At 40.3% G+C, this 26,366-nt stretch overlaps 3 protein-coding genes across 3 annotated transcripts in view; 1 reads left to right on the top strand and 2 right to left on the bottom strand.

Annotated features, from left to right (window-relative positions):
* The window catches only part of hs2st1a (heparan sulfate 2-O-sulfotransferase 1a), a 38,669-nt gene extending 27,537 nt beyond the window's left edge, over positions 1–11,132 (bottom strand). The window contains exon 1 of the mRNA XM_072441808.1: positions 10,559–11,132. Coding sequence (XP_072297909.1) covers positions 10,559–10,682 — 124 coding nt within the window. The 5' untranslated portion in view covers positions 10,683–11,132. The remainder of the gene's footprint in view (positions 1–10,558) is intronic.
* An 830-nt stretch (positions 11,133–11,962) lies between these two features.
* On the top strand, positions 11,963–21,395 carry selenof (selenoprotein F). Its single transcript, XM_072441802.1, has 5 exons — positions 11,963–12,110; positions 13,122–13,289; positions 18,532–18,595; positions 19,677–19,726; positions 20,812–21,395. Exons 1-5 carry the CDS (start codon positions 12,063–12,065, stop codon positions 20,941–20,943), a joined length of 462 nt encoding a protein of 153 aa, XP_072297903.1. The 5' UTR covers positions 11,963–12,062; the 3' UTR covers positions 20,944–21,395.
* Positions 21,396–22,463: 1,068 nt separating this feature from the next.
* Positions 22,464–26,099, bottom strand: cldn18 (claudin 18). Its single transcript, XM_072440426.1, has 5 exons — positions 25,789–26,099; positions 23,666–23,830; positions 22,886–23,057; positions 22,700–22,813; positions 22,464–22,614 (listed from the first exon to the last, which is right to left on the bottom strand). Exons 1-5 carry the CDS (start codon positions 26,006–26,008, stop codon positions 22,533–22,535), a joined length of 753 nt encoding a protein of 250 aa, XP_072296527.1. The 5' UTR covers positions 26,009–26,099; the 3' UTR covers positions 22,464–22,532.
* Positions 26,100–26,366: the final 267 nt, after the last annotated feature.

Genomic DNA, 26,366 nt, shown 5'->3' with positions numbered 1-26,366 from the left:
ATTAGTTTGGCCTGGGGAACGTGATACTGTCTGAGGGGAGATGGGATGACAAGAATAAATTAAAGCGTCTCCATGAAGTCTATCAAATGTGCCTTAATGTTAATGCTAAGTACCGAGATGTGTCTCCATTACATAGCCGTGCGCAGGAAGATGGGTTTCTCTTTCACTTGTCAATCTGATTAAGAGTTACTAAGTTGAATACTTGACGTGACAGAACAGAAAGTGTTGAATTTGGATTGATGAGGTGGTTTTATCATTCAAAAGTGACAAATGTGTTGAGATTTTATGGTGTTCGGATATGATAGAAGTAATGGGGGGACAGTGCAAGGACATTATTTTAGTTCCTCCAAAGTCTTAACTCTGCTTCAGACCACACGCCTTTGCTGACAGAGATTAAATTAGAAATATTGGCAATTACAAATGTCTGAATCTCGATTTTCCAGCCCTACACTGACGATTGTAAGTGCAATAACTCTACCAACAATTGAATTACAAATAACAGACCTTTTAAAACAAAGCAGCATTTAATCCATACGCATTTCTTCTTTTTGTTTCATTTTTGCTCAACATAAGAACATGGAAAGGCCGCTCACTCTGCAGGCTTCTTATCTTTGTGTATTTGTTTGTTTTACACATCTTGTTCAAACATGCGGCACGCACCAAACTTCCCTGAAACAGCAAGTGTGTGGTGTGGCTGTCCTTCATGCGAGTGGGACAAATAATTGTTGCAAAATGTCCTTATGTCTGTGGTCTACTCACTTTATATCACGTCTTAAGGCCGCGTGTGCAGCCAACCTAACACATTCACACTAACATGGTGTGAAATGCCTTGCTCAAGGACATCAGGTCATCCGGGTCAGAAGTGACGTAATGCTTTGTGTCTTGGCAACCACAGCAAACCACAGCACGGCCTGACTGGAGTAGAGGCTCAAATACTGAACTTCGGAGATTGTAAAACACACGCTGTGTTTTGGAGTGTGAACATAAAGGCACGGTGATCCATCTGAAGTCAGTAACACTAACTGCAAGCTCTACATAAGCACAGTTAGTTTACACGATTATTTGTACCTATTTGTTGGCTAAAGTGGTTGGTCTCCAAGTGACCCCTATTTCACGTTGGCGACCCCAATATCCTTCTCCTACAAGAGAAGCTACTGTCTAAGGAAAATATAATTCCTGTCTGATTAATAACACCAGATTCTGCCCCGCCCACTTTTCCCTCTTTTTTCCTCTTTTTTGCCACAATCAGCACTTCCATTGAGCGGGTTGGAGAACAAGGGAAAGTCTTGCAGCTAAAAAATATGCTATAAAGTAGATTGATTTGTGTAAAATGTCCAACCAGAAGGAGGATTACGTTGGATGGCGGCGCTTAGGCAAACTTCTGGGAATAAGATAAATGGAACAGTAATGATTATAAAATACTTCACAGAAGCAATTAAAGAACAATCCCTTCAGTGAAATTCATACAATCTAACTTGGATCACTGGGGACCTCTTGAGAATCTTCCCCCAGGTTGGGAATGACCGCGCTAAACCACACAGAGTCAAATTAGCTGCAGGTGCTACGGTCAACAACCTGAACTCTCACAATGGTTACTATGGAAATGCTTCCCACATCCAACAACGAAAAATAAATAGTCTGACGGTCGGACCATATGAAACAACCAAAAGACTTCGAAACAATGGAATATGGAGCTTGTACAATTGCTCAATCCCAGATGTTTTAATCAACTGTTGTGGGTCATTTGAGGTAGTTTGTATGGCATAAATAGCATATGGTCATAAGGATCAGATGAGATTACGATTCAAACTTTAATTTATCCTATTGCCAAGCGCTAATCTCCACTGAGCTATACATGCTGGCTTGAATTATAGCAGTAACGCGATATGCAGCAGTTACATATGTCCTGGTGTCCATCCTCTCTGGCTTTCCTCTGATTAGCCCGTCATCTGCTCTCCGGCCTCGCCGCTGACCACGCAAACGCCACCGCGCCGATCAAAGAGCCGCACCGGCGTTAGCAAGTCGACACGGAGAATGAGACCGGCAACCTCTCCGCGTTGCATCCATCCACCATTAGCAATCGTCAGGGAGAGAAGCGCTCGGGCCGCCAGCAGCTCCACTGACTCATGCTCCCGTTATACCACAGGGCCAGGCTAAAAACAGGTCCACGAGCGCGCATTCAGCCGGAGGTCAGGGCAACCCGAGCGCCAGACGAGAGGAGCGTCCAGGGAGCGCTTTGGAAAATCAATGCGAGGATGTTTAGAAAGCGACATTGTGTAACGGTTTAAAAGGAGCCCGTAATTACACTTGGAGTGATTCACTTGAATGAAATATTTACAGATTTGGATTATTCATTATTTGTGATTTAGAATGCTCAAAAAATAGCATTGTCTTTGAATAATGTAATCTATTTTACATTGAATTATTTTATGTTGATCCAAGGAATTTTTAGGGGATTTTAAGTTCATATTTTCCACTAACATAAAATATTGACATTGGAAAAAAGATAACGTTATATATTTAATTAAATTGGAAAATAATAAAAAGAGTAGAAATGAACAGAGGAAATGTAACTATGTTGTTATAATAATAAAATACAAATGATTAAACACAAGTCTTTATAAGCTGCTGGAATAGGTTTCCATAGCAAGATAAGCTGCTTACTCCTCACAGTAATTTACATTTTATTAGTTAAGCAAACATAAATAACATCAGCCATTTGGACTTTTTCCTCTAAAACCACATAAAATAAGACATTTATGAAGAACATTACAAAGGGATAATACATTGTAAAAGATGTGGACTTCCCAGCAGTTCTGAAACGTTTACATTTGATTATGATCTGTGAAAAATGTCTTGTTTAGGCCACTGTCGTCTCTGTCCAAAGAAAGCCCGTTTTAAACAAACACGTGAGGTGGCCTGCTCGGAACAAGGCCCTGACAGAGTGAATAATGAGCACTGAATGAGCCTAAAGAGACAATCAAGTCTGAGACGGTCCTTTTAAAGGCATCTCCTCCTGCTGCTGAGGGGAGTAAGGTACTTCTGCGCCCAGAGAGACAGATAGTGATCGCTGTTTAGAGACTGTTAAAATAGACTATTTAATTTAGGCACAAGGGGATCAGAATCAACAGGACGCTAGTGTCATTCCGGAAAAGAAAGTAGGTGTTTTGCAGTTATTTTAAAAGCAATTTTCTGCAAGTGTGAAAAGTATAACTGCAACAGAACAACACATCAGGTCTTAATCAAAGTAAACATCAGCTGTGAGAGGAAACGTTTAATGAACTCACAGAAGAAAGAGCTTTGTGCATCACTACATTACGCTTTGGAGTAAGAAAGCGTTGACTGTGCTACTGTGGTCCACATCTGGGTTCAAACATACCTCCGTTTTAATGCAACTTTGGTCACATTTGCGATTAAATGATTTGTTCCTCACTGACTGCACCTTTATGTTAGTCAAAACACCAGAGCTACAAGCTACAACTTTATATCTCAATGGCAAAGATGTGAAAATGAACGCAAACAGGACATGACAATAGAATGCACAATCAAATCAAAATGGCAACAGGAGTTTGTGCAATTATACAATGGCAAAGGCTGCAATTATTTAGCTAATAGAACGTGCTCTGTAAAGAACAAAATGTCTTGTCTATATATAGAAAAATCTTGCTGTGCTTGTAATTTAGACCTCTACAGATTATTGAGTTCCTAGAGTTGTTTACAATGTGCTCCACACCTAAACATCTGGGGGGGAAAACCGTGTTAATTGTGCACCATCAAGAAGACAATAGAATGTTCCTCTAGAGTTCGAGTTCCTTTAAATGTCACCGAGTATGACCAAACGACCATTGAGCTAACTCAATTAACGCTCATGTTTCCCGTCACCAGTGTTAACAGTAAAAGCCTTGATGAATCTGTGTTTATCTCTTTGTAAAAGTGTGATGCGTCTCTTGGCATGATCTGAAAGTGCGCTTGCGGTCTGCTCACTCGAATGCCCGGTGCATTACGTCAGCTTGTTCAACGTTGGGACAATGAGGACATCCATCCTTTGGGTCTGCAGCAGCCCTGCCTTCACAGAGAGGGCAGTGTGCGCGCTAACACATGCTAATCCAATTCTTTTAATGCTGTTGAATGAGGCGGGATCAGTCTCAGAGCAGCCCGGACCACAGCCCCACGGAGGTCACAGGTCAGCTGATTCAGAACTATTTCTGAATTTCAGCTGCTTTTGAAGGAGTTCGGGTGGAACATGCTAACTGCTCATTTAAACGACTTACTGGCGGAAAATAGTGCTTGAGACAACGGCAGTTAAAGATTATATATTGTTCCTTTCACTCTTTGACCGTTTAGTTGCAAAAAAAATGCTGTTTATCTTAGCAAAAATGTCTGAGTTGTTATTTGTTTCATTCTCAAAAGTTTGAATAATTCTTCATAGCTCAAAATGCTTGATTTCACCTTATGATGTCATAGGTGGAAATCCAGCAAGTGCTCTCCTATGTTTTTTTTGAGTATGTTCACATTTGCACATTCACCATCGAAATTGGGTCTAACCAGAGACCAAATCAGAACTAAAATGGACTAAATTTAGGACCAAACACTTTAAAATGCATTAAGACACATTTCAACTATTAAGCTAGCACTTCAAACCATCCAAACCACTTCACTTTGCATTTTGCTGCTAATTGAGAAAAGACAAATTTGCATTTTAAAGTGGCCACAAAATGAAAGCTTGTAATTAGACTTAATATTGCAGATTTAGGATAAACAAAAAAGAATGACCAATGTTATAGTCTGTTTATATAATTATAATTAGCATTTGCCTGATGACAGAAGGGACAAAATCCGCCATGTTTTTGAAGTGGTGCAAAATGTTATTATCCAAAACAATGTTAAAAATTAAGCTAAAGAACAACTCAACAAACTGCTGGATCACTACTAAAAAATATTTATCACACTGGTGTCAGAATATTCTAGAATGAATGCTAAGTTTAGCATTTAGCATCTTAAAATCTCCATCGGGTTTAACATTAGGCTAACTGAAAATGCTACGGTACGACACAAAAACACTGTAAAGAAATGTGAGAGATGAAGTGACACATTTGGAATAAGTTTATAATTGAATGCTGAGGTGACTTGCTCTTGCTGATGTAACATATGGATTTATGCAAAACAGCCGTGAGATACAGTTTGTGAATCGATGTAAGCATGCAGCGAGCAGAGCTTTGTTGGTTACTGAAGATACAGCATCGATTTGTGTACAATGAAGACGGACATCACAAAATGGCCTCTTCATCTGGGGCTGAAACGGTTACGATTTTAAAGGTAAAGTAAGGTAAGAACACAAAGCAATCATATCCTCTCCTGTCAGGATTTTTAAATATGGAATTGCACTCAAAAATATGGTGTAACAAATTGTGTAATAGTTTCACATGGATAGTAATAGTGTTGAATGTGTAAAAAAAAAGTTGTTGCACCAGTTTCGCTCTTGTTTTCCTTTCCTTCCTTCGCATTTTATGGTAGAATTTGCCTTTTAATTGTTCAACATGTTTTAACCTGGTATGTGTTGATTTTCTCTGTAATTACTGGGTCTTTCACACGCAAAACAAAACACTTTTTTTGAATTTGATTAGTAAATTAATAAATATAAAGAAAAATGGGCTATAATAATATCAATATTTTTTGTTATATTGGACACTGACACAGGCTGAAACAAGTAAATCGCAATGATGGAATAATCATTTTTCATTTTTTAAATAAATGAATAGTCCATTTTAATGCATAGATTTCTAAACATGCCATTTGCTTTGAAAACATGTTTTATTGCTCAGACAAAGCAAGAATTACACTAAAATTACACCAGAACCATGAATATTTAATGTTTCTGATGAAAAAAATATTTTTTTGTCTACAAGCACTAGTACAATTGGCATTACTTTTGCTTTGTATGGGTCAAATTAGGTTTAGAAAATTGCAATTCACCTTTCGCCAGCGAGCAATCTAAAGAATAATCTCTGGTTTAATCGAATCACAAAAATAATAGTTGCAGCCCTAAAGCTGGCAAAAACCAAGAAATGATTTTTCATGAAAATAGTGCACATTTTGGAAGAACTGTTGAAAGTGATGAGATACACTGGTGTTTTTCTGTAGGCTATGTACATTTCAGCCATTTTCAAACCTGTGATAGTAAAAAGAACACATCATTCTCAGCGGCACAGGAGAGGCAGGAGCAGCAGAGGAAGCAGAAAAGAGTTGGTCCCGGAGGAGATAAAGTGAGGGGACGGCAGCAGCAGCAGGTAGCGCACAGATGTTCCACAGGAGGAGGCAGTGGTCCGTGTAATGAAGTGAGTCTAGTGTGGCTGCAGGGCCTCCTATTGCCCAAAAACATCCAGCGTCCGCCCCACCCTGCACCACTGCCAGCCTCGCAGTGGGAGGAGAGGCTAATCCATCAACAGGCGTGACTGTCCTGCTTTATTTCAGGATAAGTTAGAAGGAAAAGTCATTACTATACGGTCACATACGAAAAATGAAGTAGCAAGAGCAAGAATCTATAAACAACCATTATCAAAGACGTTCAAACAGTTTAAAGTTAGCAGGCAGAGAGTATAGTAAAGAATCAAAAATCAAATACTGATTCATCCTAAAACTGATATTGAAACCAGTTACTCCTTAAAACAAGTATCGTTACTAAAAAAATTGACTTTTCTTGGACATTTTTAAAACAATTAGAACAATCTTAAGCTTTATTAGAACTAGTCTAAGACCACATGGAAACATAAAGAATTAACTATTATTTTGTGTTGAAAATGAAATAAAATTGCACTTTTAATTATCATTGTGGTATCAAAATCCGTATTAAGTATCAAAACACTAATAGTAAATGCATTAACAAATCAATGCATGTAAAAGTTTCTAATGTGACAATGCTCACACTCGCGTTTGATGCTTCTTTTTGAACCATCAAACGCTAGAAAGTAGAATGCTGAACGTTTAAATATAAGGTCAAATTCAAATAACCCACTTGTTGACACTTGCCAGTCAAAAGCAAGTCTTTCTGGGGAAAAAGTGAAATGTTAAACCATTCAGGACTAAAAGGTCAAATACTTTCTGAGGCGGAAAATGAGCAAATCTTGTTAATGATCGTATTTTGCAGGCAATTTTGATGCCATTAGGCTAATAACTACAGTTTTACAAATGTGTGCTTGCTATTTCTACATTACTGGCAAGCTATTCAAGTACAAAGGTTACATAGATCGAGTCAAACGTTGTAATCACAGTTATTTGTCTCATAATTGAAATCACAATGAGTTCAAATAATTTTGGGACACTTTAGTTTAAAAGCCATAGAATAGAAAAAAGACTTTGTTCCGAGCTTTGAGTGGCAGAACCAGCCACATATTCTGATTAATAGATCAATAAAACACAATTTTGAAACAAATTTGATCAGTTGCACAGCCTAAACATTTCTAACTTCTTATCCGTCAAGTATAGGCTAAAATGCTTCTGTATCACTCCACAGAGCCGTTGCCACTCACTGTATAACACAAATGTAATGCATGAGTGGCTCAGACGATGGTGTTTCTGCTGTGGCTGAGCCGCGTGGATGGCTGTAGATGTTGATTATCTTGACACCTGGCTGACTCCTGTGATTTTTCCACCGCTCTGGAGGCGACGCGGTTATTTGCCCCGGCGTGTTTTTCTCATGCTCGCTACAGGCGGCAGCGCTCTCCGGCTCCTGTTTACCGCCGGGCACAAAACTGTGGACTGCCTCGCAACCAAACAGTCTGCGGACCTCTCTCTCAACGCTTGTGCATTTTAGTCTTGGAGCTAAACAGCCGTGTCACTCTATACTACGATCCATTTTTCTGACAGAGCGTAGCCAAAGGAAACGATTGTAAAAGATATGTGCAGAAGCCAAGCCAAGCAAAAATAAGTCCATTTATAGTGTATTGTTGGCTACAGCAGGTGACCCTTGTCCATTAACCCCCAGGCTGGTGGTTCTATCCCACAAACAAATACTGTTGTCACAATGTATTTGGTTCTTAGGAATAAAACAGAATATCATGTGCCCTAAATTGATTATAAGTTATAACATGTATTCTATTGAGCCATCGTGACGGATCCTGTGGTTCTCAGTATTACACACTGCCATTGTGTTCTTGAGCAAGACGCACCCACCTTGCCTATGTAGGAATGGGTTAATATGTTGGTCATGTGTAACTGGTTGGGGTCGGAGGGGCCGTGGACACAGAATGGCAGCGACGCTTCTGAGTAGCTCCAGTGTTTGTCAATTATACATTTTCCTGTGATTCAATTGTGGATTTAAATACATTCTTCTTAGCTCATCTTTCTCTAAATTTACCCTAAAATGTGATCTTACGTTAAACAATTGCTAACAGACAAACTTAGCAAACCAAAAAGCCCAATTTTTCCTCAGCCCTGTTCTGTGTCCCAACATTCTGACCACGCAGCACATAATTCCCATGATTCTTTGCTCCTCTGACCTGGGCCCGGGCGCTCATCTATCACGCTGCGCAATTTGCCGAGTGGACAAAGCCGCTGTGCGTTTGGGAAAGACCTCCGTGTGTATATTTTGGTTTACGCACTCCTTTTACCGCGGCAGTAAAGCAGGTCAGAGGGGCCGATATAGCCATCGCATCCAGGGGCCTCCCAGGAGTCACGACTGTTGCAGTGTGTCAGAGCGCGACCCGGGGTAAGTTTTCAATTAAGGCGCTTTCGGGGCACTTAAGTTACAACGTGCGGGGGAATGTTCCACCGAGCCCCCGGTTCAACCGAACAAAAGCTGTCAGTGAACTCAACACCTGCTTATGGGCTTCACACATGGGGGCTTAAAGGTTCTGTATAGAGTTATAGTGTAAGTATAGGGACTCATGTGCTGAGGTTGGTGGCAGATATAGTTTTGGGAAGTAGGTAAATACATGTACCACATAATACGTCTTCGAAATATTCATTTTGAGAAACGGAATTCAGGTACAGTTACTCTTTAATTTGGTGGTATTCAGAATTCAGTTACTTTCCGAAAAACGTGGCAATACAATTCATCTTGCTCTTGCTCTTTTAGTGATTGTTGTGATATGCGATTTTTCCTTCTTTGATTTGTGTTAGAAATAAATTACAAATTGCTAATTATTATTATTTAATGTTAATGTTGTTTGCTGTAACTGTTTTTAATCTCAATAGGACTTTCCTGGTTAAATAAAGGTTAAATAAAAAAACTAACAATGATGAAATAACAAAACAAACATGAGCTGTTTTGATGCGTTTTTTTACACTATATAATTATACATAATGTAAAAGTATTGCTAAGTATTGGGATTACAGTATTCTAATTGAATTATAATGGGATATTGGAGCTGAACCATTATTATAGCAATAAATACCAAATGCTATATCACATCCAAATAAAATAGCTTGCAACAAGGCTGATGTTGGCTTAGTTTTTCCAGGAGAATTTAAAAAAATAAATACTTCTGAAACATTTTACATATCTTCAGTAGATGTTAAACATTTCTTTTCTGTTGCTAAGACGTTTGAATAATGCACACTTCGAGCAGGAATAAACTTGGGGTACGTGCTAGTCTTTGACCGTTTTAGGACAAATGAAAGCACAAACACGTTATTGCGTAGTACTCCAGCAGTTAACGTGTAACATGCTATAACTACAGTGTAACTCAGATGTACCTGCTGCATTGTAAAAGTGGTAAGCCAGATCTTTAGAGGATGGAAAGTGATGACTGTATGAATCATGAAGTGATGGCAAAACAAGGGATTACAATGTTCCACAATGCAATGCAAGATACATTACGTATTATATCATCTTTACAACACCCAACTAAAGCTGTTGACCACTAAAATCATCAGTACATCTCTTTATAATAGCAATTTAGTCAAAATGGTCTTTACATGATGATGTCACTACGAGCAGCACTACCACCTGCATACTCAATAGATACTACTTGTAGCAGTTCTGTAGTAGCCCACTTCCATCTCCAACAGGCCTAGAGTTTGAAATAGCATTGCCAAACTGCACTCTGTGATCGTAATTACCTGACTAGTTTATTGGACAGACATGGAGAATCCTCTTGTTGACAATGGGTACATTCTTACGGCCAGTCAAAATCTGATTACCCCATAATTAGATCTGAGTTTTGGTGCGTGTTTACATGTACAAAAGACTTGATGTGACAGGCCAATCAAATCAATGGGATTTTAGAGTAACTGTTACATTTGGAAGACAATTTTGCATCATTTTCCTTGTCAAACAGGTGTCCAATCAGAAAGGAATCAGACTACAATAGTTTGCATGCCATTTTAACATCTAAAAAAAATCCAGAAATCTGATCATGATTCGATTTTCACCAAAGACCTGAACATCCTTTGATTCATTAAAAGTTTGAAAATGGAACCTTCTGCACAGCAACATTTCAAACCCCAGGGCAGTGTGTGGTGGAAGAACTCAACCCAAGTCTTTCCACCACTGACCCTCAAGCCACATGATGACCAGAAGAACGACCCTCACGCTGTCCGCCACACAGAGGGAACTTACCCAGCTTTCCTCTGGACTCCTCCAGCTTCTGGATCTGGTTCTCCAAGAAGAACATGGCCACTGCGAACGCCAGTAGCGCCAGCAGCTGCAACTTCGGCGGCATCATGACTCGGAGCAACCCCATCAAATCATCCACGCTCGAGAGGGGTTTGGTCACTCACTCCATGCTGCTCCTGCTGCTCCTGCTGCTCCTGCTCCTGCTCCTGCTGCTCGGAGCACGCACACGACGCTGCTTACAAAGAAGTGTCAGTGCATGGCCCTCTCTCTCTCACCGCGCACGCACTCCGCTCGTCTTCCTTCAGGTGCGTCAAATCCACTCGTTATCGTCACATTCTCATTCTCACAGCGTTCGATTTCCTTGATTCCCAGCAATTGGAGCCTGTTGGACGGCCCGGTGTCTCTCGGCGGTGTTGGCCCGTGTCTTCACGCACAGCCGCGGTCCTGTCCCATCCCGTGTGCTCCCCGCTGCATTACGCACTGACTGCTGCTGTCCAAAGACAAGCGCTCAGGTCATTGGATGTAACGGGAGACCACCACGGCGCAAAGCCTCGCCATTCGCCCCCAATCACAGCCTCAGCGAACGGGATTGGACGTTTTTTTACGGAGCGCAAGTCTCGTGCTTGGACAGCAGAGGGCGCACTAGCATGAGAGCGTCAAAGTGTAGCGTTGTTTATTATTGTGTAGTTAGACAAATGACTACGTTATAATAAATGTAAAAAGAAACAACTTGTTAACTCTGTGACGAGCTGGCCCCTGTCCAGGATGTACCCCACCTAAGGCCCAAAGTCACTGGGATAGTCGCGATCCCCCTAAAACACGAACAATCAGTAGAAAGGGAATGAATGAAAAGTAATAAACACTTACTGAAAAGAGACTCTGTTAAGAAGCAATGTCTGTCCTGAACTAGGGAGATGTTTGCCGATTGCATCCCTGAAAATATAGATAGAAAGATTTGTAAGCAGATTTTTGAGTAAATTTAAAGTTATGTTCGGTAAATCACAGGGGCCTCCTTCAACTTATTTCAATTTAACTTCAAACCAAATTATTCTGTATTATATTTTCTGCTAGGGATAATACATACATAATTATAATGAATCACAGAAGTAATCTTTATTTACTGTCTTTCTTTCTTTCTTCTTCTTCTTCTTCTTCTTCTTCTTCTTCTTCTTCTTCTTCTTCTTCTTCTTCTTCTTCTTCTTCTTCTTCTTCTTCTTCTTCTTCTTCTTCTTATTCTTCTTCTTCTTCTTCTTCTTCTTCTTCTTATTATTATTATTATTATTATTATTATTATAATTATTATCGTATTATTATTATTTACTATCCTTAATTTCTTATTACCCCCATTTTTTTACCTTTACAAATATATTGAACATAAAAAATAACACAAAGAAACAAAACAGGACCACAGCTAATTTCCAAGCTAATTTAGTTCAGGCAGTGGCTCGGCAGCCCTTCGCTCCAATAAAGAGGTCCTCGGAGCTTTTTTGCTAGTAGCGCTTTCAAAATGTCGGGAGAGGTGTATCTCCTGTGGCTGCTGTCCCTGTTACACACGGTGAGTTTTACCTGACACAGTTATAAACAGTTTCATTAGCGGACACCGTGATTAAAGATTGGAGATTAGAACTAAAGTGTTAGCTGCTGTTAGCCGCGTTCTGTTGTTACCACATCCGTATCTGCGGCACAACACTGACGTGGCTCATCTTCTCTCTGTGGCAGCTCTGATTGTTTAAGTGTTAAATGGTGAAACATTCTGCTTTGTTTCAGGCCACTCGTGCTTATTTGGAGTACTCACTTATTTTCAGGACGTACTAACTAATCTCTGAAATATACCTAATCTTTATTGAAATCTTAATGTTATTGTAGGCCGATGTTTTCATCCGCACAACCTAAATGTTTGTTCTGTAGATCTATTCTTGTCATCTTTTAAGGAGACATATCGATATGCTGTTTCATGTACTTGGCATTCATTCATAACATAAGTATATCAGCATTTTACATTTTGTTCTTTGTAATATTGATCTATAACTGCTTAGTTATAGAACATGTCCATTGACTTCCTGTTCAAAACTAAATTATTGATAAGCCCCGCCTCTTCATAGCGATATTTCACCGCAAGTTGTGGATTTTCAATTGCCCATTTTAGTTTTGAAAAGTGGCTCTGTGACATGTTAGAATGCTACGTGTATCAATTTGAGTATAATAGTTGCAAGGCAAGGTGAAAACAGGGTTTTTCTGAGCACTTGTGCCTCAGTTGCTGGCATGCATGAATCAATCAAACTACAACTTTGAACAAATTAAATATGTCTCCTTTAGTAGCAGGGACTGACTAGGGTCCACCCAGGCATGGAATAGTAGTCCTGTCAAACCATGGGAGAATCTGCTATTTTGGTCATATCGCTTTCCGAGCATCCTCATTATTTTTTGCAATGAGTTTATGAGCACATTTCATAACTTTTACAGGCCAGAACTTCTTCTATCTTCCTATTTTGCACATTGTGTTATAATGACCTCACTCTAACATGCTCTGTTTGTGTGTGTTTGTGCTCATGATCTGCCCCGTCAGCTGTCAGCGTATGGGGCCGAGCTGTCCTCTGAAGCCTGCAGGGAGATGGGCTTCTCCAGTAACCTGCTGTGCAGTGGCTGTGATCTGCTGGGAGAGTTCAGTCTGAACACTCTGCAGCCCGACTGTCGGAGGTGCTGCCAACAGGAGGCCCAGCTTGAGGGGCGCAAGGTGAGGCTCGGGGCAGCCACATCCGGGAGGTCTGCCTCCAGTGGGGTGACCAGGGGCTGAGCACTGAGTGGCAGCCAGACTATTTCTAACCATTTCCAAAGTCTCTTCAGATAACTTACAGATTACCCATAACAAGATTGGGTTGTGCAATTTTATTCTGAAATCAATAACAAAAAAGACATGTAACAAAAGGTCAGGGGTATATGTTTATTGGTTCTATCATGATATGAAAGAGAAATTGTACAATTGTATTGGCACTAGACCAAATGCTTAACGGTTGAAATAAGATATTTGATATGAATATTGATATCCAAGTCATAGTTATGATGTTTCACTTGCACTCCTTTTTAGGCCCTGCAGAGCCTCCACAATGTTGATGCATCTCTCGGCATTAGCGTTTGCAATTGTGAAACTGTCTGTTTCACTTCACAACTGTGAGGAAAATCGGCTCTACACGGGAACGTAATCTCAGTATTCCAGATTTAATCAGGCCCTAAAGGAAATGTTGAGGCGGTTAGAGCTCTCGCTTCCCAATCAGGGGTTCGCTTCCCGGGCCAACATCACATGATCCGTCTGGGTGGAGTCTGCATGTCCTTCCCGTGTTACTGTGGGTTCTCTTCAGGTTCTCCGGGTCCTCCCACTGTCCAAACACATGCAATTGCTCCTAGTGAATGTGAGTGAATGGTGTTCGTTCCGCTTTGATTTCCACCAAGCGCCCCTTAGGCCTTAGTTATTTTATTACTTGGTTTACGGATCCGCCGCACTTGGATTATTGATTTATACAATAGAAATAAAACAAATTATTATCTTTTTTTTTTATTTTATTTTTTTATAAAGTACCACCGACAAAGCAAAATAGCATTAAATTAAATGTAAAAAGCAGCATTAAGTCAAAGGACAAGAGCGTGTGAAGCAATTTCTCGCCAAACTGCTGCGGAAGTCTGTGACAGAGCTCGTCTGTCCCTGCGCGCGGCCCTGGGGAGAGCGTGCGCGCCCGTCTCTCTGTCTGCTGCGCGCCTTTATATCTCATACACATTTTAAACCCGTTTACCAAGCGTCAGTTCTGTCTGCCTAAAACACGCTAAATCTCCTGCGCGCTGCATTGTTGTGGCACATTTCTGGACTTAATTCCCATCAAGCAATTAACATGTTTTTATTCATTTTCTGAATTGAATTATTTGTTCTTCCCCAAAAAGCTTTTTGTAGAATTTGAAACATTATCACAAAATAAATGATAATAAATGATGGAATACACATTCTCCCCAAAGGTAACTTGACAGTACAAGACTTGCAATTGCTAAAGTTTTATTTTCCTCTTCTTTATATTGCAGTTTCATGCTTTTGGTCATGTGATTGGCCAATATGTTGTCTACAATTAAGTTTTCTCATTTGTTAGTTGAGTAGTTCATTCCTCCAGCACTACAATTGTCAGAAAGGTCAACAACCACATACTGAAAAGCTCTAGCCTATATTTATTTTACTGCGCTGTTGTCTCCAGCCATTTGCCCCTCTGTGTCGTCTTCTCTGATCCTCACACTTGTCCATAAAACCTGCAGACAGACCCCTCCTCCTCCTCCTCCACCTGGCAGAACATTTCTCCCACTGTCGTTCACTGGTGATTACTGCACGCTGAAAACACCCACTACGCTTTTGGTGGATTTCAAATGAGTCATGAAAGGATAGAAGGAAAAAGGAAAAAAAACAATGTAATTTGTCCTTTTGTTAAGCCCGGAGCGCGTTTGGTATCTTAGCAACAGCACCTCAGCACAGCGTAGTACAGCCGCGCCTCATTACAGCCGGTGATGGGAATTCTAAACGGGGAGAAGCTCTGGGGACAGAGTAGGTTTCCAGGTAGAATGTCAGAAGCCAGGCGCTGAGGCTGTTAAGGCAAAGTGTGTGTGCGCGTGCGTGTGTGCGCGCAATAGTTTTATATTATCATTTAAGTAATCCCATCTTTTTCCAAGTAGGACTGCAGGATGTATTGTAATTGATTGAATTTGCATTGAAATTTGAATAGTTACAATTGGCAAATCGCAACAACAGCAATAGTTCATTTCCTTGGCAAATGACACAATATCCGGTCTTATTTATGTGTAAAAGCTGCAGTTCAGGACTCTACAAACTTCTGTTTTCTGTTGTAGTTGTAGTAGTTGTAGTCTTTAGCCATTTACATTTCAGTCTTCTCTCAATTGTTAATGCTCCTAGAAATGTTTTCCAATGTGAATTTTGAACAGAATCCTTACTCTTCTTCCACTTATCTGGGGCCGGTTCGCGGGGCCAGCAGTCTAAGCAGGGACTCCCAGACTTCCCTCACCTCAGACACTTCCTCCATCACCTCCGGGGGGATCCCAAGGTGTTACCAGGCCAGCCGAGAGACATGCTGTACTTTTCGGGCACTCCTGAATAAAAGCTGCGCACAGCAAATTGACAAAGAAAATAGAACTTGTACATATACGGGCCGCACCTGACAATAAACTGCACAATAAACGCGGTAGTGATGTGTCTTTTGAACCGGGGTTCTTGCGTTGCAACTGCAGTCCGCTGTACTGCGGGACTAATTAGACTAGTTTCTCAAAATATAGAAAACACGATGTGTCCCCTGGACGTTGACCACTGTCCACTGACGTTAGTTAGCCAGTAAAATCTATAAATTAGATGCACCGTTTTAATGACCGCTGTGTTCAAAGCGTGGGGAAGAAGTAGCGGCTTTAAGTCCGAAAAGTAGGGTAGTCCCTCCAGCGTTTCCTGGGTCTTCCCCGGGGCCTCTTCCCGGTGGGACATGCCCAGAACACCTCCCAAGAGATGCATCCAGGAGGCTCCGGGACAGATTCCCGAGCCACCTCAGCTGGTTCTACTCCGAGCTCCTCCTGTGTGACTGAGCTCCTCACCCTATCTCTAAGGGAGCGCCTCGCCACCTAGCGGAGGAAACTCATTTCGACCGCTTGTATCCGCGATCTTGTCCTTTTGGTCATTACCCAAAGCTCATGACCATAGGTGAGGGCAGGAACGTCAATTGACTGGTAAATCGAGAGCTTTGTCTTTTTGCAGCGATGCGCCTGTCAATCTCACAAGGACACCCCACCCACCTGGAGAGGGCAAACCACCTTTTTCCAGTTGAGAACCATGGCCTCGGATTTGGAGGTGCTGACTCTCATCCCAGCCGCTTCACACTCGGCTGCAAACCGTCCCAGTGCATGTTGCAGGTCCGGGTTTGATGGAGCCATCAGGACAACATCGTCTGCAAACAGCAGAGATGAGATCCTGTGGTCCCCAAACCGGACACCCTCCGACCCCTGACTGCGCCTAGAAATTCTGTCCATAAAAACTATGAACAGAACCGGTGACAAAGGGCAGCCCTGGCGGAGTCCAACATGCACTGGGAACAGGTCTGACTTACTGCGAACACAGCTCCTGCTCTGGTCATACAGGGACCGGACAGCCCTGAGCAAAGGGCCCCGGACCCCGTACTCCCGGAGCACCCCCCAAAGGACACCCGAGGGACACGGTCGAAAGCCTTCTCCAGATCCACAAAGCACATGTGGACTGGTTGGGCAAACTCCCATGAACCCTCAAGCACCCGATGGAGAGTATAGAGCTGGTCCAGTGTTCCACGACCGGGACGAAAACCACTCTGCTCCTCCTGAATCCGAGGTTCGACTATCAGATTCTCTTCTCCAGTACCTTGGAATAGACCTTAGGCTGAGGAGTGTGATCCCTCTGTAGTTGGAACACATCCTCCGGTCCCCCTCCTTGAACAGAGGGACCACCGCCCAGGTCCCCAACGCCACGCGATGTTGCAGAGACGTGTCAGCCAAGACAGTCCTACAACATCCAGAGCCCTGCTTTTTGTTGTTTTTTTTGGAAAACAACTTCAGTGACTCACAGCTCTGGTGATGGAAAATTAAAAACGCAAATCTAATCGGGATCACCGTGCTTGAAAAATTGGAATTAGATATTTTAAAGTGTTCATCCCCATTTCAGACCATCTAACTCTGTAGTTTAGATATGTTTTTGTCAATGGTTTCTTTTTTTTTACCTGGAACATAATGTGTGCTGTGCCTTAAGCACTCGACCACCGACAGCACTTTTATAAAGTCCTTGGTTTGTTTAAATTGTAAAAACAAAACAAAAATTCACTCACAACCACTATGGTTGATTGGTTGGAATCATTTTGTTAAAATATGATTTTCATGCATTTGTTTCCCAATCTAACGATCACGATGACATGGGAACCATGTTTTAACATTGTTCCCTCATCAAAAACCGAGCGTTAAATTGCATCCATAATTGCTTTGTACTTTAGCTGTTGTTTATTTCCACACTGTAATACCTTCTATTACCAGTAGATTGAGTTCAAAGACAATTCATGATGAGGGAACGCCTCACAGATATATAAAGTAATGTGTGCTTTCTGAAGATGTGTTATTTTAATCTCTAAAAACATGAGAAGCCAGAGCAAAGTACTCAAGAATATGGTTAAAGGCCAATAACATAAATAATGCAATGGCTCAGGTCGATGATGGTCTCTTATTTAACTGGAAACGCTACCTTTCGTTCCTTTCTTTGTAGTAAACTGTACATGTTCCACAAAATCAAATTGCCCTGCAGACTATGAATACAATAAAATCAATACAATATGTTTTTAAAAGTAGCTCTAGGATGGATTTTGCTTGCAGTGTAAAATCTCCCCACCCACAGTATCTACAGAAATCTGCTGACGGAATGGGACTAGCTAAACAAAAGATATTCCACTCTTTGTCTGGCTTGTCAAAATTATTCTTGTATCTTTTTCAGAAAGGTTTTTCAAAAATAGGAAATATCGCTATATAACCCCAAATCATTCAAAAGTTGCCATGAACATGTTACACAGAAGGAGAGAAAGAAATGGAAGAAAAGAGGGAAAGTACACCTAACTGCTTGAATTTGCTTAAAGACGTGCTGCGTTCTTCAGTTATTCAAATAAAATCACCCGACGAGCTCAATTGTTTACCGCTACACAGCGAGCGGTCTGCTGAATGGTTTTGCATATGCCGTTTTGATGCGAGGCAGCCGAGTGAGCCTTTTACCGCTGTGACTTCTATTGCCACTAACCTGATGTACTTTTGCACTCCAAGTTTTATTACAAGAACGCCCTGGAAGCGACTATTTGTCTTCCTTTGGCTTCACATCGCCTGGTGTTGTACGATGATCTGTAGCTCTTCCAGAGTCTAATGTTCTGTCGTTTTGCGTTCCTTCACCACAGCTCTATCCAGGGGCCATCCTCGAAGTCTGTGGATGAAAATTGGGCAGGTTCCCGCAAGTCCAAGGTGAGAAATTGATGTGATTTTGGTTTGTTCTGTTGAATGCATCACTCAAAAATTATGATTTCATTTTACATTAAGGAGACTGAGCGGTTTTGTTCATTAAAGCAGAAGTGAGAGTAACTTTGGCGATAGAGCTCCCCCTTCAGCTCTCTTGTGAAAATACACAGTCAGAGAACAGACCCAAAAGTATTTTTTTTTTTAATTGAAATAAGTCAGTAGAATCACATACAAAAACATTTAACCTTTCCAAATATTTAAAAAATGAGCCAGGATTTCTCACGGGAGTTGTCTTCGGCTTGATGCAGCAGGGGGCGACGACGAACACTTCAAATGCCTCAAAAATACATATTTAACAACCAAAGTGACTCAAAAAAACATTTCATAGTAGCAAGAACAAATGGGGCTAATGCTAGCTGGTATATTCTACTACAAAACTGACATTTTTAGCTTTTATATATGATGTTTGAGTTATCCTCCTAAATGCTCAGCCCTCACTAATGCACATTATCTTATTACTTCTATAAAGCTCCTCTGTGTTTTTAAAGTTTGCTTCACTACGCTGCTAATCAAATTTTTAGCTGTAGCAACCCTTGTTTTTAGCTTAGTTCCAGCTATCTCAGGGTAAGCATGGACTTTGATGGAAGAACCACAATGTTTATGCCCAAATCAGTACTGCATAAAGGAGGGTTTATCTATACTTTACTAACATTTGCTAACTCTATTTACTTTTTGTTTGTTCTCAGGTGATTTGTTTAGATCTCTAGCTGCTTCTGTGTTTTCCCAACGCATTTGCTCTGAGCTTGTCCATCTTTAACGAGTCGTTTGAAGTGGTCTTGTCCTGTTTGCTGTCCGTCAAACCCTCACTTAGCGTCCATGTCATGTTTCTGTAACGGAGACGTCCCCTCAGTTTTACCACTCTGCCATTTGTCGCTGTGTTTTCCTCAGCTGTGGTCTGTCCTTCTTCCTTCATGTTCTCAAAGGCCTCTGCAGCTGTTACTACGCGCTGACTCGGAACTCAAGTGGCTCTGTAAGACACTTGTGTCACGTGAACAATGTTTTTAACTATGTTTATGTGTTTCCGTAGCATTTGTGAGGAGCGACAAGCCCAAGATGTTTAAAGGTCTTCAGATTAAGGTGAGAATCAGGCCTAGAAATGATGTAAAATATTGTTTTGTCACTCCAGCAATGAAATGTGAGGATGACTGCTTCAGCTGATGTGCAGTGACATATTACATAAACGGTCTGTAAACCTCTGAGCCACCGTAGAGGTTTAAGTATTTAGTACATTCTGTTCATTGTAATTGGCACAAATCAATCATAAATTTAGTTCCTACATTGTGTTTTATGTCTAGTGAACCATTTAAGGGAAAGTAACATCTCTATATAACATATCTATCTTTCCCATTCTAAATTTCCCAAATCGAAAGTGATGTATTCTTGATCTGTGACGTGGCTCCAAAAAATTTCTCTGCTATTTTAATTTTATTATTAATCAATTCAACAAATTCATTCTGAGAATTTCTGCCGTCAAATCACACTCATTACGGGAGGTGAGTTTGCCGTGTTTTATTTTAAACTTGTGCTGTTCCCTCTGGAGCCAGTGGATGTTGGTGCTATGGGAAACTGCAGAGGCATTTCTGAAGTATTTTTAGTTCTATAACACGTGATGCTAAACTAAAGGTACTCTCTAATTATAGTACAAATAATGCATAATATTTGTCCTAATAATCGAATAATTCTATACGAGTCAAACCTGTGGAGCCGACGACTCGAGTAACTATGCGTGAATAAAACAGTTGTTGCAAAACTTGCCGAACCACCTTAAATAATCCTGAGAATGTAGAATGACTTGCTTTTGACTTGCTGTATATCTATGCAACACAAACTTTTCTATAACATTTGGATATTGTCACACCAATCCAGTGGTGAAATGTCAGTACTTTACTCATTTTTACAGTGTATACTTGTACTACAGTACATCTGCGAGCCGGAGTCTGACCACTCTACATTTTTCTTGACTGAATAGCACATTTCACAGTTATATTTAGCACGTTCATGTTAACTTCCTGTGCCAGTTCAAGCCCCTGATTTGAGCACACAAAATGTATCAGAAATGTCTTAAAATTGCTACTGTTGACCTAATATCTTAACAAATCTTTATCAAAATCGCAAATTTTTTTAACGGCCTTCCTAACCCTCGTGTCCGGTTGTGTCCGCAGTATGTGCGCGGCTCCGATCCCGTCCTCAAACTCCTGGACGACAGCGGGAACATCGAAGAAGAGCTCAGCATCCTCAAGTGGAACACAGACAGCGTGGAGGAGTTCCTTAGCGAGAAATTAGACCGAATATAGACCTGCCATCCTATCATGGACTTAAATTTAGACTTTACTGACTTTGACTCCATTCTAATTTGAAATTTTAGACTGAAATTTTTATAATTATTCCTGACTGTTAAGGATTGAATTAATTCTATTGGGCCTTGAAAGATTCAGACCCTTTTGTATCACCAGTAAACATTTGTTTTTGTCTTTTTCCCTTGTTCTGTAAGTCTGAATATTCTTGTATAATTATTTTTTATATAACGGCATCGTGGGAGTTGTAGTCGGACTGAAAAGATGCGCTTTCTCTGTAAAAGCAGTCTTATTGGAGCCTGCCGTAGTGACGAGGTCGCAGTAAACCAGTCTTCTGGCATGTGACGTCTGATGTTGGGGGTTTTGTAAAGAGACTGCTTTTTGTGAGGAATGAGATCTGTTTGGTTTGAAAAGGGATGAAATATGCAACAATAAAGACGATCCAAATGTAATGCATGATTTGCCTTTTTTCTTAACTAGAAAAGGAGAGAAGTGAGAAGAGTTTCATGTTGTAAAGCAATGGTTCTAGGGACATCTAGTGGAGAAGAAGCGACATTGCATCTATTCAATTGAGGTACTTTGTGTATACAGAGCTAAGCAGGCAAAGAAAAAGTACTGCAGTCAGTTTCAACTTAATATGTAAAAAGCAAATAAACAGTTTATTGAAAATTACTTTAAATTAAACATTTGTAATAACAATTTAATTCAAAGAAAACTGATGATCTAATTTCCAGACCTTACAGATAATTTAAATTACATGCGAACCGCAAAATCTAATGTGAGTAATCGGTGTGACCATAATCGGGAAGAAATCAGATGTGTTTGCAGTTTACATTATTATCCTAATCTTAAAAATATGAAGAGAATCAGATAGTGAGCGTGCATGTAACCGCAGCTATTAATACAACAAAAATAAGGAACTTGTAATTAGTGCCACAAAGGGGAAATTGCAGATCAATCCATGGGTTTCAGAATGATGAAAATTTACTACAGTTGCCATAGTAATCGACAAAATAGGTCTAGCTTTTGAATGTTCAACCGTCCACCAGAAGGTCACAGGAAGTTGAAACCCATGACTAGACTTACGCTGTATAAAATGGGAATTGAAAGCCATAGTACATACAGAGTGCTTGAAATATATCAGTTGATTCATCATATGTAATAATGATCAAATATATACATTTTACATTTTACATATGCAGAACGCTTAATCACCTCTTTACTTAAAAATCTTCATTTCATACATGTTGAAATGAGTAACTCCAAAATGCAGTATAAAAATGAGCAAAGGCATTCATCACAAACATTTTTCAAAAAGCAGGAATTTAAAATGGCAGTGTCCAGACTTTTTCACTGGGGTGACCCAAGGGTGGCACTGGGACTTTGACACAAAAAGTTTAAGAATTTTACTCAAATTTTGGTAAAGTAAATAATGTAATCATAACAATTATACTTATTTTGTGTTTATTTCTCATTTATCATAATTAGGTGTTGTAATATAAGGAAAATTTACACCCAACACTGTCTCAGCCCCTCAGCCTGTGCCCCCTCCGGCCACACCCCGTAAAATGACACATAGTTTTGTAAAATTACACATAGTCTTTGGCCGCCTCTGAATGATGGTCCTGTCCTTTGGTGTGGGACTGAGGTTTGTAGACCACCCCTGGATACCTGCAGCCGAGACCACGCAATCAACAAATGTAAGTGTAATATCTGTTTGTGTTCTTTTGGATAACATTTTGTGTCATTGTCTCACCTCGGTTTCTCATCTTTCACCATTCCCCTGAAGGCCAAACACTTGAGGATTCCTCCAATCAACAGGACGCCACCTCCGATCCACGCCACAAAGAGCGCGGGGCCAAACGTGTAGCTGCACAGGTACAAACGTTACACCGCAGTTAAAGCATGCATTATGTTTCCAGCCTCACTATAAATATATTACGTTTGTATCCCGGCTCCCATGCCCATGCCTCCTCCGCCCATGCCTCCTCCGTACTGGCCCCCGAAACCTCCTCCTCCTCCATAGTTATTGTTGTAGTTGTTGTTGGCTGACATTTGGAAAGTCGACACGATCTGGTTTGCATAAATCGATGCTCCAGCGATGCCACATACACCTGGAGAATGAACGTGTAAGTCATTTTGTGAATGCATAGGCCCTTTAAATGTCCGTAATGGATGAGACTGGAATCAATGTGACGTGAACTATAATATTGATTATGATTAACTGACATCAGATCTAAATGCTAATTGATTTTAAGGCTTTATAACAAAAAATAAGCAACTTTTTTTTTAAATTTCCAGCCTTGAAATATCAGTTAGGTTGCTTTTCAATTACAAAAGATAGAAGTCTGTTTTATTTCTGTAGGTCAATTTTAAAAACAAACATTGTGTGCAGCCAACACGTATTTTTGTCCATTAAAAAAAAAAAAAAAAAAAGTCATCCAATTCATAATCCCCTTCAAAAAAATAAATAAATGTAATAATACATTTAAACCAGGCTCTGACATCATTCACAGTTTTTTTCCCCAAAACCACCTTGGTTTTTCAGATTTGATGATATTGTATGGTTAAACCCAGTTTTTCCATTGTTTTTCCATAATAGAGGTAAATCCATTTACCTCTATTCCAGATTTTTTCCTAAATGATCAATTATAAATCTACAAACCCAATCACTAAAATAATTCCATAGAAAACTAGTTTAGTTGTGTGTGTAAAGTGTTACCTGCAGTGATGAACATGATCCCGGCGGTGAGGCTCATCTTGCCCTTGGTGCTGTCCGCCATGCTGTTCATGGTCAGACACTGCAGTGAGAAGATGGACAGCAGAGTACTGAGCACGCCCAGTACGACCCCCACGATCATCAGCGCCCGCACGGCCTGGAACGAGCCTGCAGGAGGCGCAAGACCATGAGGTCAGTGAGGTTTGGCCAAAGGTCAGTTAGAATCTGTTGATTTTGTAAAGGTGGATCGAGCTATAGCTAAAGTTGTTTTCACGTCACTTCTAAGTACAACTGTGTCGTCCATATAATTAACAATATAATTCATCTTTTTAGTTTGACCATGTGCCTAGAACAGATTACAAAAAATAATAATGATTTTAAGTACATTAAAATACTATAAGTTGTAAGTAACTTTCTGAAGGTGGCACATCAACTGCCTGATTCCATGGAAACAGAAAGTATATGGTTTTATACTTCTGAACGTTCTCCAGAGATAGAGGCATAACTGTGGCATAGATAATAGAAAAACATGTCCATGGAAACAAGGTCAAGTACGAGTCAGGTTTGTGGAGATGCAAGCCTGCTCAAAGTAAGGAGACAGTTTATTATCACTATTTTTTTTATTTTTTTAAGTTTTTCAGTGCAATAAACACACCAAAAATGGAGAAGAAAAAAAAAAGCTTTTATTTTTTTATTTTAGTAAATTCTCTTGGCAAAAAAGTCTTGGAACTATAAGAACAGGAATTTCTAGAGTGAGCTTTTTCTCAACATAAACTTTTTGTGTTTCTAAACCAATACATATTTAAGTCCCTTGGGCAGGGTAGTCAAACCAAGAAAAAAGTATTGTACCACCTTGAACACATTCATGAACAAAATAGTTTAGTAAGAATGATTACAGTATAGTAACTATTTATTTAAAGGGTTTGGGTTAGGAGTTAGGGTTAATAAACTATTTGTTCATTATAAATTAAGTTTTTGTTCATGCTAATTAAAGTGTTATTACAAAATGTTACCAAAATGATGAAGTAAATGACTGTCCACCACTTTCAATGATCATTTATAACTTTTCAGGGTTTGACTGATGTTCCAATATTCTCCATAGTGACATCTCTTTACTGCGTAGGTTTACATTGCTCATTTTTAGAGCACAGGTCAGTGGCAGAGCAAAATTACGTTTGTTCCGTTCTGATAAGCGAGCAGAAGTAGTGCATTATGGGTGATGAAGGTAAACACGCCACAATCAGACTAATCAAGCAGAAACCTGTGGAAACAGGGGAACCAAGCCTTAACTGTTTTATGTTCTGTAATAAGACACAAAATGGGACGACTTCAGTTAACTGAGAACATGACAGCATTATTACACAATATTCAATACATTGTCCTACCAAGGGTTCCACATACTTATTAAATGTATTTCTTAAACCTACATTTGTTAATTCAGTCATAACACTTGTCTTTTTATTTCTGTCAATGCTCAATTGACTTTTTTCACCATTTCTTACTAAATATTACAAACTTTAAATATATTTTCTTCACCATTCTACCTCAAATGCAGGTTTTCTTTTAGGTTGAATGTCCACTAGTACACAAGTTATCAGTAATTACATACATCAGATATAAACTTCTAAAGGTCTGTTTACTTTACATTACTTTACTTTAGGGCTGCAATGATTTATCAACCAATTGTGAGTAGTTAAAAAAATATCTCATTTTGATCATCAAAATACCTTTTTATAACAAAGACTTAAATCAAAATGTCAAATAATTTCAGATTTTTATCAATAAGACACTTTATTCTCTACTATTATCTATCTAGAAGTATTCAGTCATCATATTCCTTTTACACCCCTTTGGTTGATAATGTATTTAAAATGTCTCATGTACAACAGAATCAATAATTTTACTATTTGACTAATCGAGTATGTAATCGCTAACGAGTCGACTAAAATATACTCAAATATTTGTTTGTATCAGCCGTACTTTACTACACCTATAGGAAACGCAGTGGACAGAACTCTTTTCCTTTTGACAATTCGCCTTCAACATTTTCTCTCCCCATAACATAACTTTTCCTCTATCATATTCAAACTACCACCAAACCACTCTCCAGTGTCCAGCCTCCTGACCTGAGAAGCCCAGCAGCCCGTAGAGCGGCCTGCACTCGGTCAGGCCCGCCGAGGTGGTCTCGCAGTCCTGCCACAGGCCCTTGTAGGTGTACACAGAGGTCAGCAGGGCGCCCTGTCGGTCCTTCACGCTCCACTTGCTCATGGCTGTGGCCGCGATCAGAGCCGAGGAGCCCAGCAGGCCCAGCACGAAGCCCCCGTTCTGCAGCACTGAGGGGGCCATGGGTGGTGTCTGCTCGGTCAGAGGAACGGTGGACGGAAGCAGGCAGACGGCGGTGAGTGAAGTGGTGTGATGGAGTTGGGTGGTGCCCTGGTTTAACACTCAGAAGAAAAGGTGTGGAGGAGGTGATAGCGGAGACTGGCACTGGCTTAAAGGGGCGGGGCAGGTGACGGAGTGACGGATGAAAACTGAACAAATGTCACTCTAAATTTCGAAATACAAATGTATGTTTGAAAGCGTTCTGATGAAATGTTGGCTTGAGATTTATACACATCCTCGAATCATGTGAACTTCTTTTTAAGACCACGTATCTGGGACATAAAACTCCTGAAATGAACAACAGATGGATATATTTGGCCTG

The sequence above is a fragment of the Eucyclogobius newberryi genome, unplaced genomic scaffold (genome assembly GCF_026437365.1).
Source record: "Eucyclogobius newberryi isolate DKJ021-1_F unplaced genomic scaffold, fEucNew1.0.hap1 SCAF_12, whole genome shotgun sequence".
In the NCBI taxonomy this organism is placed as follows: Eukaryota; Metazoa; Chordata; class Actinopteri; order Gobiiformes; family Gobiidae; genus Eucyclogobius; species Eucyclogobius newberryi.
The sequence above is the reverse complement of the archived record's forward strand: the minus strand, read 5'-3'. Positions and strand labels throughout refer to the sequence as shown.

What these genes read in the sequence shown, in the direction of transcription:
- cldn18 (XM_072440426.1), bottom strand. Translation starts at nt 26,008, where the DNA reads ATGGCCCCCTCAGTGCTGCAGAACGGGGGCTTCGTGCTGGGCCTGCTG. An exon ending in CGGGCTGCTGGGCTTCTCAG is followed by an intron (nt 23,831 to 25,788) that starts GTCAGGAGGCTG and finishes CGCCTCCTGCAG; the next exon opens with GCTCGTTCCAGGCCGTGCGG. An exon ending in GTGAAAGATGAGAAACCGAG is followed by an intron (nt 22,615 to 22,699) that starts GTGAGACAATGA and finishes TCTCGGCTGCAG; the next exon opens with GTATCCAGGGGTGGTCTACA.